General features: G+C 32.2%; 2 protein-coding genes across 2 annotated transcripts in view; both read left to right on the top strand.

The window, feature by feature from the left end:
• LOC144844849 (U6 snRNA-associated Sm-like protein LSm4) overlaps nt 1-18355 on the top strand; it is a 99090-nt gene that overhangs the window by 58858 nt on the left and 21877 nt on the right. The window lies entirely within an intron of this gene.
• LOC144844912 (MAM domain-containing glycosylphosphatidylinositol anchor protein 2-like) lies at nt 21-17644 on the top strand. Its single transcript, XM_078702020.1, has 14 exons — nt 21-62; nt 372-473; nt 792-872; nt 970-1108; nt 8368-8580; nt 9118-9261; nt 13800-13973; nt 14340-14657; nt 14930-15110; nt 15560-15657; nt 16015-16175; nt 16394-16568; nt 16871-16915; nt 17326-17644. Exons 1-14 carry the CDS (start codon nt 21-23, stop codon nt 17454-17456), a joined length of 2004 nt encoding a protein of 667 aa, XP_078558146.1. The 3' UTR covers nt 17457-17644.

Genomic DNA, 18355 nt, shown 5'->3' with positions numbered 1-18355 from the left:
GTTTCTAGAGCAGAAGTAGTATGGCTGCAGGTAGCGTGGAAATTGTTCCTCAATCAAAGAAGGTATTAATCCGTTTAAAGCTAGTTCAAACGATATAAATGTATTTACAAAATTAATTAAAGTTACATTAAATATATCATTTACAAAATTTGGTGAAATATAGACACTCTAGGGCTAGGCCTAGCCTACCTAGCTAGATTCTCTATTTTAGACGTTAGCAGGCGGCAGTTTGTTGTGATTCAAATTCAGGCCAGGTCGTTTCGACCCAGTAATTACTCTATTATCGGCAACTAAATATTTGTGCGGAATCAAAACAAACAAATAAAAAAAAACATAAAATTGAATTGGGACCTAATCAATTGTTTTAACAGAGTGCTGTAGAGATCAATGGAATACATACAGATATAGTTTGTACTTCATTTACTGACAAACTGATGCTGGTTGTGACTCAGTTCCAAAAGTTAGGCACAGTGGTAAGACTCTCTCTCTCTTTCAATTTATTTAAGTTTTACACTAATGATTATGATTACTTTTAGGTACTGTATCTTAATCTGAGAAGCAATTACTGTATTTAATTTAATTATAATTGTTGAATGAATGAATTGTTTTATATATATATGTTATTATTACTTTTAGTAAAGTGATTCTTCACTGATAAAGGGTTAGTGTTGCCCGAAAGCTCTGCTTATTTTTCTGGCTGTTTTACTTTATCATTGAGATCCAGCCACTGATACCCACAGCATATTGTCATTATTTTCAGTAATTTGCCTTTGGATTTATATTACTTTTAGATGTACATATTTAATGAAGCTGAGACTTCTGGATTGGAACAACCATTGTTTGAGACCAAAGTGCTTATTGGTAAAGATGAGGTAATTGTTAAATGTTTATTGGTAATTCCATATGTAACTTTAAATTTCATAAAATGTTATGTTACTTCATATATTAAAAATTAACTTTATTTTACAGCCTGTCACTCATGTTTTTGGTCGAAATATAGCTTTGAAATTACACCAACTTGGGAACAGTAAGCCTGTGTTATTGACTCTGGCATTAAAAGAGGATTCACCTGAAATGATGAAAGTGATTATGGACAGTTTATCACAATGTAAAGTATGGTAACCAGGAAAAAACGTTTGCGATTAATAAGTTGTTGGTTAACGAGTAAACATCAATTTTCGGACTAGATTGTTTTATACAACCAGAGGTGCTTATTGACCCAGTTATTGACTTGTATAAGCTATAAAAATGGTGCGACTAAATCAAAATATTTGGAAAACATTATAATAATAATGCTGACGACGATGAACAATTTTAGTGTAGATACTCTTTATTGTACTCTTTATAGGTGGCGGTAGACATATTATTACAGAATAGCTATAGTTGACAGTTTTTAATTCAGTTATTTGAGACAAGTGACCTTAGAAAAGGTCAAATACAAACTAAAATGAATAAAGATGCTGTGTGGCATACAACTGTAACAATTTTTTTAATATTTTTATTTAGTGTATTTAAAATAAAAATAACATGCATTATGTAAAATTTTGTAGGCTGCTGTACTTTTAAATTGAAAAATAAATCTCATGTTTTCAACAAAATTAAATAATAAAACATTTTTTTCTGTGTTGTGACATATTTTGGTATTGTAATTTTTAAAAGTTTTTATTAATATTAATCAATAACATAACGTGTAAGCTTGGTTCCTACTAGTACGCAATACAAGGACGTAAGAAGCGCAACCAATCACAAGAACTCTCTTTTCATTGGTCAACTCGCTTGCGTTGCGCTTATGTCATATTGTGTCTATAATTCGCGCATTCCTGGTGTTATATAATGTATGACGCAAACGACAATGCAACCAATAGGTTTAGGATATTTCATAATCCTGGATCCACTTTATCATAGTAAACGTGTACAACGAAAATGTGTTAATAGCGAACCAATATGACATCATTTGCGGCACTGTATGCACTGACAATTAACTGTCACTGAGTTAAGTTTTAAGGAAGATTCCATTATCTTGAGAATGAGCTTGAAGACACGTGGTCCATTAAACAAATCAACTTACTACCATTACCGACAAATTAAAACACACACACACGCTGTCAAAACGATTGTATCCTCATTATTAATCTGATGGGTTTTTCTCCCAACTCAAAAGAGAATTAAATATTACTTTGGTAAGGGTATATGCCTACTGTATTTTCTTTAATTTCGAGAAAATTCAAATACAAATTGCAATATGATGATATTAATTTACTCGATCTGGTATCAAAGTTGATTAAATTTCCCGATGTAGCTCATTAACTAATGCTGTCGTCAGTTACTTTGTATAAAATTGACAAAACCTTGAATAGTAGACATGAACACTAATCATATAGAGAGTATAGATAAACGCAGCACACCATAGACCAGTTTACTGTTTTTCATAATGCTTGTTACATTATAATAAGATTCGTATAATAACCCAGATCAGTGATCGCCTGCGGTTTGCATTTTGAATCATAGTCTGCTCTTTTTCCCGCGTGCCAACATCACATTCGCGTCATGTGTTAAAGATTTTTATTGGATGAATAGATGTACGTACGCTTATTAGTTATCACTGACCAGAGCTTATAATCAGATCATAATAATTGAAAGACTGTAGTTGACAAGATGAATAAGATGACGAATTACTGTCGACTTAAGTTAACAGTCCTATTGACCAGCATCGGTAAGTACTATATTATTTTAATTTGTCTAAATACATTATTGTTTACGCAAAAAATATAAAAGTACAGCTAATATAGTTAGGATATAATTTTAGTTTATGAAGTAAATTTGTATCAATCGGTGCTTGTCTGTTTGTTTATATTTATCTTTCAACTGTCTAACCTTACAGCAGTTAGTTGACAATATCGCATTTGCAAAAACGTTCCCGATCCATTTAGTTTGCATGCACGATATTTTGATTGTTTTAGTACACATTGATACTGAAGTTTAAGTCATGTTATTGATAGATCTAAATAGTTTTCATATTTTTGAATTTTTAAAAAGCGATTTTCCGAAAACAATACACACAATATCCCGGTACATTATTTATTTAAGCTGAGTATTTGTCGTTCAGTACGTACCTTTTCATAAGAGTTACAGTATTAACAATTAGGTTACTGAAACTTTACAGTTTTAAGATTTAAAAAAATCTTTGATGAATGATCGCATAGACCTTTGGTTAGACTTAGATATTTAGCTATACATAATACGGATTTTAGAATTTTCATTCGATAATACATTTTTGGTACACTTTTTATATAAACAAAAGATTACATTAATTATCATATGAAGTTTTTGTAGTTCATTATTGCAGATTTGTTTCATAAAAAATTCAGAAGAATTTGATCTTTTATCCGGTTGCTTTTTAATTTCAACAGCGTTCTACATATCGATTTGGAATATTTATGTAAATTTAAATACACTATTGTGGAAGAAAATATTTACAATTTATAGCAAAATATTCTAAATACAATTTTTAATAACAATTGTTGGTTTATTTTGTATAACAGGCACCATAATTCAATGGAAAAAAACTGTCTGCCAAAAACAACAACTAAACACAACATAGCCTATACCGTACTATTTTGATATAATGACAATAATAATAATAACAACAGCTATATTATATCACACAATATGATGGTTAGGTGAAAAGTCGCTCTATATAAGCGACGGCATACTGACTTCACAAAATGAAAGCAATAATTACAATATTAAAAAGGTCTTACTTAAAACAATTATTAATCTATGTCTGAATTATCTGAACGCACTGTCGATTAACCTTTTTTAAACATTAATAAGTTGTATCCATCCATAAATAAGCATTTATTTCGATTACAGAGTTAATTAATTCAAAGACTTTACCTTGATATAGAATGTCCTTATGGTGCTTGTTTGACCGCCTTCGCTATCAATTTAATTTACTAACCAAACTAGTTTATTGCAAAGAAATTGAATCTTTAACATTACTGCCTAAGCGGTCTGTTCAAGGTAAAAGGTAATTATTATAGTTCGTTGTAATATTTCCTGGAAAGCAAATTGTGATTTATTCGCCGAAAATATTGCTGCCTTCCACCATGTCGGCTTTATTTTGTGTCATCATCATATTCTTTTTTTGTGCATATGATTGAAAATGAATGATATGAATGAAAATTAATAACTATTATTTTTGTATGTTTCTTAATATTTTAAGCATAGTTACAAGTGCAGTTTAAAGCAAAACACATAAACATTTATGGCAGTTTAATTAACTGTTGGAGTAACTTCACCTTAGGTAGACCTAAACAATTAACTGCAAATTGTTAATGAATAATGTATGAACAATAATCACTTCACGTCACGATACCATGTGCACATTTCATGAATATGTTTGCTTCATAATAATTAATAATAAATTTGCTTCTGATTTTAACATGATATGAAGGTTTATACCCAATACATATATATATATATATCAAATTAATTAATTAAATTTCAGTATATCTATTTCCTAAGAAGTAACTCATTGTTGGGTCTGCTGATGTAAAGCGCTTTGATCATTTTACACCAATTTGGAAAAGCGCTATATAAATAAAATAATAATAATAATAATAGTAATATATCACCGGCCGGTTTAGAATTAATGTTCTTTGCCTGTTGTGTTTATATATATATCAATATATACATCCCTCCACAGCCCTCCTACAAATCCCAGATACTCCACTGCACACGTACATCTTTTTCCCATCCAAACAATTTTTAGGATCGAAAGTGATTTGCTGATGAACAATATTACAGGCCTAAACGAAATCCTTAAGATTTTTATTTTATTTAGTGCATGAAGAAATAGCAGGTTTATTCTCCTTGCTTGGGAATTACAGACAACATCAATCGTAAAATTACCGAAGGCCAGGACAAAACCCCGACATATGAAATCACTTATTAGTTATGCATAATTAGTATGGTTAATCACATGATGTCTTGACTCATGTGCATCCAACTCTGAAACTTCTGTCACGCAGGGGACCTGCACAGATTTACAAGCGCCATATAATGATGGTCGCTGTACATGCATCGATAAACGGTCATCAATGTTTGATTGTTAAACGCTCTTAAAGTTTGTAGTTTATTAAATTTTTAGAAATGTAGTTGTGAAAACAGTGATTCTTTCGCAATTAGTTATTGAAAATTAATTAAAAATTAAGACGGTCACCCATAATTACTTCTAACGTAATCTTAATGCACACATTTATTCATATTGAAAAATGATAGAGTATTTCTGCTTTTGTCTACTCACATTCTCTAAAAACTATTTGTAATTCGTATAGGCCTACATGAAGAAACTTATTTCTCCGTGTTTTTAGCTAAAATAATACAAATATATGACCTCAATCTAGGATTAAATTTAAAACTAAATTATGTTTGTATTGTACGTTGTTTCATGACAATGAACCGTACCAATTTCCAGATTTTGATTATAGGCCTACTATTGTTGATAAATGAAAAGCAGAACAAATCAGTATCATAATTATGTACATACCAATTACGATCAATATTTTGATGTCATATTCATAACAAATTACTTTTAATCTCTGAAAGTACAAATCATATTAGTGAAAACCACCTAGTTAATTTATTTCTTGTTAACTGATAACAAAAATGCTGATGAATTGATTAAACTCTACCAAATTAATGTTTGTATAATTTTCCATAAAGTATGAAGATGTATTTTGCTCTTTTATATAAGAGAGCTTTCGATTTGCGACGACTCATAGGACGCAGGACGCATGTTTTGTCGGGTCGAGTCATTGCTGGACCGTGACAGAACATTCTCTAGAATTCGGAAGATTCGAGCAGGGAGCTAGGCCTATAGCTCCATGATTCGAGTAGGAATCAATCAATCAATAAACCAACCAATCTAGCAATATAGCATTCATTTACTTCCTGTTTGTATGTAGGCCTACAATAACTTGATTTAGATAATTGATAATGGTGGATAAAAAGACACAAAAATATATAGATATGAATAATTACTTTGAAATGATAAGGAAGAAAGCAGGATCCCAATCGAAAGATCCGGTATATCGAATATGGTAAACCGTATAAAGACCATGTTTATTTTTTATTAAACCATATTTTAGGCAGAATAACATAATTTAGAAAAACGATATTGCCTTTTTAATGGTCTCGCAGCAACAAGAAAAAAAAACTATATGCCCTAATGTTAAGCTATGATTATGCTTGGTTATTATTTTGTAATTCCTCCATTATAGTTATTAACATCGCAAAAGAGACACCTGGGGTTGAAGGCGATAACATGTTTCGTGAATGGGCAAAGGACGAAGCAGATATGTCGTTTCTTCTTGTATATAATGTTTAAATTAAAAAAGACAAACTTGTATAACAGTATACTTTACCACTAACTCGTCTTTCAATGGTGGTATTATGTATGTGAGCTGTGATAGCCCTTTTATTCCCTCCATTTATTAATATTTTATTTTATTTTATTTTATTTTATTTCACATTTACATCCAACAGCCAAAGGCCAATAACAGGATGTCCTAAAGACACAATATAAATATAAATTTTAAAAACACTGAAACAACAACAAGACGAAAACAACAGGCAGCAAGACAAAAATTGGTTACGTTAATTTAAAAACTTTAAAAAATAAGTTTAAACGAACGCTCGGTATTAAAAAAGAAAGGGCAACTAGCAAATGACAACTGATGGTTAAAAATTGAGTGAATGTGTTAAACAGGTTTTAAAGGCACTAAGACTTAAATAGAAAATATCAATAGAAAATTATTGTGAAGGGCAATCGATGATCGATTAAGAAATAATTAACAAGATATAGGCCTATAAATTATTATACATACAGATGTAGCCTAACGTTCATTTATTTTCACCATCCTGCCCGAAACAAACCGTGGAAAACGTGTCGGAAGACGGAAAACTTCAAGAATGAATTAACTATTTTTACCTTGCTGCTGCTTAACATAACTATATTCTTTCTTTGTTATTTTGATTGTTAATTACTGTTTTCCCACATTAAATACAATATCTTAGTAAATCTATATATATTTATAAATGTTATGAGGATGATGGTGGTCAAAATAAGTATTAAAATCAACTTTAAAGATGTATTGTCCCTTTGACTAATTCCAAAATAATGAAAAATAAAAGATTTATTATTAAAAGTGGGTCATTTTGAAGTATCATAATAGTTATTAACTTTCACCAAAAATTAGTCGAAAAAAAAATCATTTAACTGAAACACAGACGTTTTTTTGTTTAAAAAATTACTTTGACTTCCAGTCAAAGTTTTCAATCAAAACATATCTCATAATGCAACGCGCTTGTTTGGCTACTCTGTATACATAATCATAAAACTTCCTCGCGATCTGTGTGAGAACACCTTCTCAACTGTGACGAGTTGTAAACAATCCTAATTAGCATCATGCATAATGCATACTCGTGGTTTGAAATCTTTGTTTACTTTCACTCGCGACGATTTTCCAGACGAAATGTAATCAAATTAATTTACCTGTTAATTACGTAAACTTGTTGTTTTTGGCTCGAATTTTCGACTTAAAGTAAGTAACTTTAATATTACTTTGATATGGCCAATTCAAATTTAGAATATTTTGACCTTCATTTTTTTGTGTTGGGACAATACATCTTTAAGCAATGGCCACTATTAACGAATACCAAAAAACCCATAAAGATTTCAAGTAGTCCTATTACTATTATTATATTCCGGTTTTGGTCTTAACAAATTGTGAAAAATGTCAACATAGAAAGAAGAAATGATTGACACTTGACGGTTTCAGTCAGTTGGATACTCATTGCAATCACTACGTCACGGATACGCTTACTTTTTTTATATTCTCAATTTACTTGTTGGTTGACGCTTAGTTCGACTTTGAGGAGCATAGTTAATGATCGGGAACTAATCAGAGCCGGTATTGACGTGCTGATCGACAATATTAAACACAAGTTTAGATCTGCCATAACGACATTAAAGAGTCATAAGCCCATTTCTTTATGATGTATATAAATTATTTTGTTTTTCAAGGCTTTTCAGAGTTATTATTTCAACTTCACTAAATTTAACAAACTTAAGGAACACAAATTTGGCGAACAAAGAAACCCCAATTTTCTTGATTTGAATTAGTATCAATAAACTAAAAAATAGATGATCAATTTCAAGTCAATTAAAATCTGTAAAGATCAGGGAATACCGGTTATACGTCACGGATTGAGACATAATATGTCGCCATGAAATTAATTTTAGCAAAATCGAATCGAAATCCGTATCATTACTTGAATATTGTTTATTGTTTTATATTTTAGCAGTAGAAGCTATTGCTCTGACAGAACTAACTCAGGGTTCAAATTCGTACACTGTTAGTGATAAATGTTCTAAAGCAGCTGTAGCCACTGATGGAGATGACAAAGCACTAAAAACACGATGTCTCGAGCTGACCGAACAATTAGAAGCGTATAAACAAGAGAAGATCAATTCCAGATTAGAGCTCTATGAATCCACGATTAGAACATCAACAGGTATCAAACTCTGTAAATTAGATTTCATATAAATACTATACGGAGTCTAGGCTAGATTATGCACCAACGATTTTCACGGTTAAGTATCAAGAGACCACACAGCCTAAAGAGCATACAATCCCTTTTCACAGTTGTTTCAAGTTTCTATGTTTGGTATCTCTGCATTCATGAATTGTACCTACTACCATTCAGAACTATGGTGACATAGCCCATTTATAATTCATTGTGTGCATTCCTTTCTTGTGCAGAAATGCCAAATACAAGTTTAGCTACACCGTTGGAGACCACTCTAAAAGGTCGGTTTACAAATCATCAAATTTGTTTTAGTATCAAATCTATGCTTACTTTTTGAAATTTTAAAATATCAAAATTGAAAATAATCAAATATAATGCACGATAGCAATACATTGGGAATTAAAAAAGTCAATAACTATTACTTTTTTGTACAACAGTAGGCCTACCTCCCCATTTTGTAAGCTTATTTTACTTTTAGAATTATCTTAATCTTTAATATCATATTTTTTAATTTCACTATAGTTTTCTCCAAAGATTGCCAGGACTCAAGTTGTCCTCCTATGAAAATCACAGTGCCAACAGGTGAAAGTGCTATTTTATATTGTAAGATGCCTACTGGAACTTCTGGAAATTTTGCTTCAACATGGTTTCATAACAACGTTGAATGTACGTGTACTTCTTTTACTTTTCCATTATTTTGATTATGTTTTAACGCCATTTTTCACAATATTTCCACATCCTATCGTCGTTATAACTTTTACTCAACATCCAATCAGAATGAGTTAAAATCATTATAATACTTCTTTATCTTCAATTCTCATTATCTACTACTTTCATTTCATTTTTTTCTTTCTTGTTATTACATTTGTATTCAAATGTGTTTCTAATAGTCCAAGAGCATTAGTTCATAAGTATAGGCAGACCCGGAAATTTCTGGTAACAAGCTAATTTTTTCAGGAAAGGTCGAGAACTATGATTGGAACATCATACTAAAAGTCCTGAAAAATCCTCCTTGTGCTCTCCGAGAAATCCAAGATGGCGTCAAAAATGGCTGCCATTTTAAATTGGTCTATAACTTTGTAACCGCTTGTCGTAGAGTATCGATTTTGGTGTCAAATAGTTCACAATATATACATTCCTATTTGCTCTAACAGAAAGTTTTGTCAAAAAATGGCCACTACTACAGTTTCTGGCAGTTTGACCTTTGACCTGGTCTTATCATATCTCGGTAATGGCTTGTCATAGAGAATTCAGATTAGGCCCAAATTGTTCAGAACATGCATATTTTTATTTGGTGTAATGAAATGTTTTATCCCAAAATGACCAGAAGTGAGGTTATTGACCTCTTATTGATCTATTCATATCTCTTTACCGTATCTCAAGAAATATTTGTCGTAGAGCATTACTTTTGGTGTCATATTGTTTGGAACATATACATTTCTATTTAGTCTAATACAACAGTTTGCCCTCAAATGCTCGGAAGTAAGTTAATTTATTGAAAACTTAAAAAATCAAAGAGCTACATAGGCAGAGGATATGAATACTGTAGAAAAAATCTAAATCAAAGTTTTAACTCTGCCTTAAAACATGTTTTGGGCATAGCACATCATCAGGTAAAGTGAATTGTTACAAAAAGAAAATATAAAGTCAATAAATTACAAAGAATAACTGTCAGTAGCTAATCAAAGTTGGTTAAGTAAACAAAAGACAATTGGCAAATACCTATGTACACAGCACATATCCGACCATTTATATGCAATTTTGAGTTGCGTGCAAACGCGACTCTATTGCTCACTATGTCGGTCGGTAAACACTAACTCATATCACTCATATTTTGTCGTTATTTTGACACTGGATATTAATACTTGTAGGCAAATATAAATGTTTTTAAACATTATTCAACATTTTTTAACCTTTTCAGCAATTTCGGTCGGTTGGTCAGTCGGTAAACACTAACTCACATTCATATTTTCTCGTTATTTTGACACTGGATATTAATACTTGGAGGCAAATATAAATGTTTTTACAAATTTTTTTACATTTTCAGCAATTTCGGTTATTCGGTCAGTTGGTAAACACTAACTCATATTCATATTTTGTCGTTATTTTGAAACTGGATATTATTTAATACTTGGAAGAAATGTTTTTAAAAATGTGAACATTTTTAAACATTTTCAGCAATTTCGGACAGTTGGTCGGTCGGTCGGTCGGTCAGTAAACAATAACTCAAATTTACGCACGCGACTGCAGCCATGTATATGGCCTTGTTGACTTTGTAAAAATAATGCATTTTGAAACATTCCTTGCTTTAAATGTTCGTTGTATGGCTTATTTATGATAAAAAGAGAATATACCCTAGGTATTTCACGTCAAACGCTCTTTACTCGGCATGCATAGACTTTCTTTTCCAGATTCAGATTTTATTTGGTCCTTGCTGAAATCTATGAAAAATAGATTGGAATACCCGGGCAATGATACCGGTACCTCTCACATGCTAAGTGAGAGCTCTACCATTTGAGCTAGTCCCCCAGTTACATATTTAACTAGTTTAAAGATGAAAAAAGTATCGCCATATGCCCTATATATGATTTATTAAATATTGAAAATATGCAAAATAAGGGTCTTTAAATCACTTGAACATTGATCAGCAGCATTCTGTTACAGTCATTCATCATCTGATGTTGCATCTTCAACATCTTGGTGTTTGTTGCTTCTTTCACATCATTATCATCATGTTCATCTGTATGGGTGTTGTTGCATGTTTGCCCAAAAGTTATGACGTTATGACGTTAGAGAACATTCAATAGTGCATTCTCTTTTAAAACAAGGAATGACCTGGTTTCATGTTTCAAAATGCATTATTTTTACAAATAAAATGGTCTTTAACATTAAGTTTTTGACAATCCGGAGTATAATATATGCCATGTACATAGTGTTCCCTGCCAATTGAGCATTTCCATGCGAAATGTATATGACCTGAACATTTCATTCTCACACTCACAATATCATAAAGTCTATAAATTTCCTAAATTACATAAAATTTCTACTTTTCTGAACAAAAATAATTATCATAATTTCTATAATAAATAATAAAAATAACGACGTGATTTCAACAAAAGCACTAATTCGCGTATGTACTGTAATGCGAGTTACAGACGAATAACGCATTTAAAATGTATTCTATGACATCTACATATAGGTGACATTTTGTAGCAATAACTTTTCAACCATAACTAGTATGAGAATTTCAATTAACGTGTCCCATGATATTCTTTGTTCTATCGAAGTTAAATAAATGATTATTTTGGTTTTTTCTTGTATAGTTCATACCCTTATTACAGTAAAATTTACCCTCAAGGTTATTGTTAAAAATAACAAAACACCTCTTCAACTACCCAATAAAATGTTGCGGAATAACCCATTTTTTTGTTTACTTAACCAACTTTGATTAGCCAATGACAGTTATTCTTTGTAAGTTATTGACTTGATATTTTCTTTTTGTAACTTTACCTGATGATGTGCTATGCCCAAAACATGTTTTAAGGCAGAGTTAAAACTTTGATTTAGATTTTTTCTACAGTATTCATATCCTCTGCCTATGTAGCTCTTTGATTTTTTAAGTTTTCAATAAATTAACTTACTTCCAAGCATTTGAGGGCAAACTGTTGTATTAGACTAAATAGAAATGTATATGTTCCAAACAATATGACACCAAAAGTAATGCTCTACGACAAATATTTCTTGAGATACGGTAAAGATATATGAATAGGTCAATAAGAGGTCAATAACCTCACTTTCGGTCATTTTGGGATAAAACATTTCATTACACCAAATAAAAATATGCATGTTCTGAACAATTTGGGCCTAATCTGAATTCTCTATGACAAGCCATTACCGAGATATGATAAGACCAGGTCAAAGGTCAAACTGCCAGAAACTGTAGTAGCGGCCATTTTTTGACAACATTTTCTGTTAGAGCAAATAGGAATGTATATATTGTGAACTATTTGACACCAAAATCGATACTCTACGACAAGCGGTTACAAAGTTATAGACCAATTTAAAATGGCAGCCATTTTTGACGCCATCTTGGATTTCTCGGAGAGCACAAGGAGGATTTTTCAGGACTTTTAGTATGATGTTCCAATCATAGTTCTCGACCTTTCCTGAAAAAATTAGCTTGTTACCAGAAATTTCCGGGTCAAACCCTAATGCTCTTGGACTATAAGGTAGCTAGAGATTAATCAGTAGAAACTCAATGCATTATCTTATTATATTACATAGCCTATGTAAATACGTGAACGTGATTGGTTGAAACTGCGTCACATGACTGTCGCTTCGAGGATCGTAAATCGTATATATCCTCGAGAACGATGATATTGACTGAGTAATTTTCGCGTAATTATCGTGTCCCCTGTCATTAATCCTATACATTCTCGAGTTCGATGATATTGACTGTGTACACAGTCGCCGATAAATAAACAAAAGTCATCTACTGGATTTGAACTCGGGTGGGAATTGTCACTCCATCGCAAGACAACGCTTCCGCCGTTGCGCCACGGAAGTTGCTTCAAGAAATTATTCATCTAAACTATTTAAACTATGCATACATAGCGCCCTCATTTGTTATTAGTCCTCCCTAAATGTGATGAAACACCGTTTGTGATTGGTCAATACTCACGGTAGTAACCTAGTAACTAGTACGCGCTGAACATCCGGTGATTCGGCTTCTCGAAGAGAAGACGATGAATTGTTTATTCGGCCTACCTGATTATAATATTATTATTAATAGGCTTATTGATGGAAATTCTTCTGTTAATTTAAACGACCTAGGCCTAAGTGAATATTTTATTGCCAAGGAATCATTAATTAGTAATTATCTGTATATTATTCTTCGCAAGGTAAGGTGTCTAGGCAGGAGGCTTGTTTACATACAATACAAATACTATAGAATAGGAGGCCTAGCCTAGCTTCACCAGCAGACTTGTTCTTGGCTATATAATATAACAGATATTGCCTTTTATATCGGTTAAATATAAGATTTGACATCCCCTTGGGAATGATATTATGTTCTCGGGGAATATATATTTCCCTCAGCTGGCGCTTCGGGAAATATATATTCCCTCGAACATAATATCATTCCCTCGGGGATGTCAAATCTTATATTTAACCTCTAAGCAGTCAATATCTGTATAATATTCTAGTGCTGACGTTTGATAATGAGCTAATATCAACACAGCGAGACATTCACTTGGAATATGACATTGCAAATGGTGTTAACAATTTGATTCTACGATCTATTACGGTACAGGATGCTGGAAACTATACATGTTATATTGACCAGCGACAGAGAAGCACGATTACCGTTGATGTTTTAGGTAAGACGTTTCCTAGCAATATATACCATAACAAATATTATTTAAGTGTATACTGACATAATCAGAAAAAACAATTACAATTAGTGTTTTAGTAATAACCAGAAAGTCCCGGTTAATTACGAAATTGAGTTAGTAACCCATGGATTAATGAATATTCATTCATTAATCCATGGTAAAAGAGGTAAAGAATATCCAATGGGATGAAGTTTGCTGTCAGAAAACGCGATAGTGCAAGCTGCTTATTGTCGCTAGACATGATATCAGCTGTATAGTGTGATGGTGGATGATAAGTATTTCTTAGCATAGTATTCAACAATAGCAAAGTTTTAATATAAAACGAGTTTGAAACTGCTCTTGTATTTTCAGCTCCTGGAAAAATTATTCAAATTGAACCGATGAATACTCGCACTCTTGGTTCAAAGGATCCAAACGCTAGGTATTTCAAAGAGTCAAGAGACGTAGTGTTGTTCTGTATAGCAGACGGTAAGCCATCACCGACAGTCACTTGGCATCGGACAAACCTACAAAAAGAACTCAATGATACACGATTCAAAGACTGTGGTCAAGGTGTAGCACGAATTTGGAACGTAAAAGTAGAGGACACGGGTGATTATGTATGTACAGCAGCTAACCACCTAAACGACGCCGAAGGTGACAGGCAGATTGTCAAACTTATAATCAAATGTACGTGTTAAGTGTCTCGAATAACTACTCTTCTAGATTATGTGGACATCTATATTTGTCTAGTAGTACCGGTATTTATCATTTGTATTCTAATTAGGGATGTATTTGTACTCTATATTGGTGGCAATAATGTATTAGTATTAGTATGGCCTGGTTTCAATAACAATTTTAAGAATATCACACTCATTGTAGAAACCTTCGTAATATTCATTAAAACCGTATAGATGAAATAATGAATTAGATAAACTAAACTAGTATTGTTACTGCCACAGATAAGCCGCGAATAAAACCTAGCCGACAGCTCTATCGTAGTGGTATTGGGAGATATGTTTGCATGGCCTGTTGTATCGACGCTTTTCCCGTACCTGATGCAGTTACATGGTTTCAGAACACAACGGTGCTTTCAAATCGTCAACCAGGTATTTCGATAACTGGTGACGATAAGCGAACAAGGTAATCACATCTAGTACACAACTCTAAATCCACTGGCGTCTCAAAAGAAGACGTACATGCACATCCTAGATTCTATAAGCTCCGCTGTGCTTTACACAATTAATACAAAATATCGTCAGACTACAGAGGCTAGTTGGGCATTGGGGAGGTGCACAATTTTGGAACTAAAATTCAGAAAATCAAAACAGATACAACTACAATAGGCCTACATCACAGGCAAGCTTTTGCTTTATAGAGGGAACATCAGAAAGCCTCTGTTCGACACAGAATATTCTATTTCCTCTTTACGTTTTGTACGCAGGAAAAGAAATGCATTGTTCGCCATGTTGAATCTTCTAACTCAACATTGCATAAACTTATGCAAAATTGACAATTGAATGTGTGCTATTTGGACTGAGTATAGAAGTCTTCTATGTAAATGTAAATATATTGTATTGGATCCTTTTTAGGCTGTGTATATCCAAAATAGAAGCAAAGCATTATGGAAACTTCACATGCAGGGTAACCAATGATGTTGGGTATACAGATGCGAACATTGTGCTAACCGGTAAGTGTAAAGGAACGTCGGGTCATCTCTAGGATGCTTAAGAAAACTTTAGTTTAAGAAAGGCTGTTATTGTTTGTAATAAGTCCTCTTCTATTTGGATGACGGTTGACTATTGTAATTATCCAGTGGTCACAGATTGAAACAATGAAACAGGAACAATGCAGCATTTAATATTAACATTGTGTTCCAATTTTATTTTAATCAATACTTTCTGAATGAGGAAGAACAGATTCGCTTCCTTGCATTTCTCATCTTGTACTATACTTTTACACGTTGAAGATAAATGATTTCTGAAGACAATATTATCAAATCAGTTCTATTTGCTAACATTTTTTCTTTTGCATTCATTGTAATAAGGAACGCCAACGACGCCTACAATAGTTTCCTCTGTCATCAGTTCGTGGCCTACTCGTTACTTGTTGCGATGGAAAGCGTCGAAAAGGGTGGAAGAAAGTCATCGAAATATTATTCCAATAAATGGATTCATTATCAAATATCAATATGTTTGGCAAACAGGGGTAAGTTTGTATTAGATATTAATGAATTGTCGTGTTTTGGTGTTTAGGCCTACTGGTAATTTCCAACTGAAAGATACAACATGTTCAACTTCAAGTAAAAGTATAAATACACATTCAATCATTGAAATATATTGTTTGAATATGCCTAATTATGCTTGTGCTTTTAAAACGTATATAACATAAATAACAGTGTATATTATTTCAATTGTTTATAAAAGGAAGGTCAACAAGTCATAAAATATATAAGTAAAGATGCTATTCCTACGAAATCATCTGTTTACGAATATTACATTGAGAATCTTCACCCTGATTGGAGCTATAAAGCTACTGTTACTTCTACCAACGATTTTGGAGAGAGTGACGAATCAACTCCGATATATTTCATAACGACAGGTAGGCTAAGTTCACGTGTAGAGGCCACTTTTTGAAAATAGGCCAATTGGTATTCAATCGTGTGATATTGGAATAATTTATCATCGAGTAAATTGGCCATGTATCGAAATAGTATTTTTTTTATTAACAGAAATGTCAACTTGTTGGTGAACATCCAGGCTGCTTGATCATCCTAAACGATATAATAAATATCAAATAATAGAGACCACCATTCACATATATTCTGAATTTCCTAGTGTCGGGAATAATAATATACCATTGTCAAAAAGTTGTATTGTGATCATTTATTACTTATCTTGTAGAGTTATTGGTAGAAGAAACTTCAAAAGAGACATCGCTAACACCAGGTAGTGTCTGATTTGATTTTGATTTATTTATTAGCATCGCATTATAAACATACACAGTTTATGAAACAAGATATATATACATATTATACAATTTACATTTAAAAAGACAAATACAGAGATGCAGGATAGCCCATGAAAGTCCCGATGTGGAACTTATTTCCAATGGGGTCATTTTATATGTTTATATATTTATAAACAACCCAGTAACAATTAATAGTGCAATAGTACTTCCCTGGTCTAATCAATAATATACACAATGTGGAAGCACAAGGTCGGTGATGTCGCAGTGGAAACGAACAAACATATTCTATGCATGTAGAACTAATACACAATACACCTCATGTGACTATATTACCGACTGTCTATAATGTATAATAATAAATTAATTTTCTCAATCTTTGTTTCTGTAGAAAAAAGAATCTGTCCTCAAGTTGGAAACATGGCTTCAGCTCTACCTTCATCGCGTGCCAATGTGCGATCAATGTCTCAACTCCTATTTACTTTCTGCTTACTTTCCTTTACATTAACATTTGGAACATAGTTAAATAAAGTATAGATAACTTTAAAATCTGATCTAATAATTAGACTAATCAATATTACTAGTAATACTAATAAGTAATTAGTAGTACTAATCATATTATCAAATTGGAGAATAATGTTTAAATAGCAATAATTTCACATTGATAAGACACATTTTCAAATGAAATGTTGAATTGTTAGGATTTCGATGGCTCAATTTTTAAAAAGAAATGAAATCTTTACTCATTATTATTGAATGAATGGTTTGAAAATGCAACAAAGATGAATGATTTCGTAGGAAGGTCATAGTGTGTTACAAAAGTTAACTTGATTTTAATGCAGTGTGTTAAATTTATTTAAGTGCCTGGTGTAGTCCTATCGAGGCATGGATAGAGATTGTCACTATTTTACATTAACTTATATACATTTGAGGCATGCGGGGATAGTATGGGTGATAATAGCTATTAACCAAGAGAACGACAAAAAAGGATGTATATAGTGTATATTGTACTAATCTATGTAATGTATAAACAATGACCCATTATTCCTACTGTTATTTTAATGGCAAACTGATTTCAGTTATTACTAATTAGGCATAGTCATTATTTCCACGCATCATACATCACCACTCTTCCCTGATCAAACTTATTAATGGACGCTCTGGATACGTCACTAAATAATCATCAAAATCCGCAACAACAGAAACACTACGACGCGCCGTGCAGTTTAAAGTTCTTGATGTGTGCCCTTTGTCCAATATTGCCTTCAATAAGCGCACAATGCTACTTAATTCAAAAATAATTTTCCTCTTATTCTTTAAAGTGAGCAAGGTAAACGTAATTGCCATCTGAAGCTCACGTACTTCATTACACAAATATCTACATTTGGTAGTGAGACCTATTTATTAATGCTATTCATATA

Source organism: Antedon bifida, chromosome 6, assembly GCF_963402885.1.
Source record: "Antedon bifida chromosome 6, ecAntBifi1.1, whole genome shotgun sequence".
NCBI classification, from domain to species: Eukaryota; Metazoa; Echinodermata; class Crinoidea; order Comatulida; family Antedonidae; genus Antedon; species Antedon bifida.
Note: the sequence above shows the minus strand (reverse complement) of the source record. Positions and strands in the feature narration are given on the sequence as shown.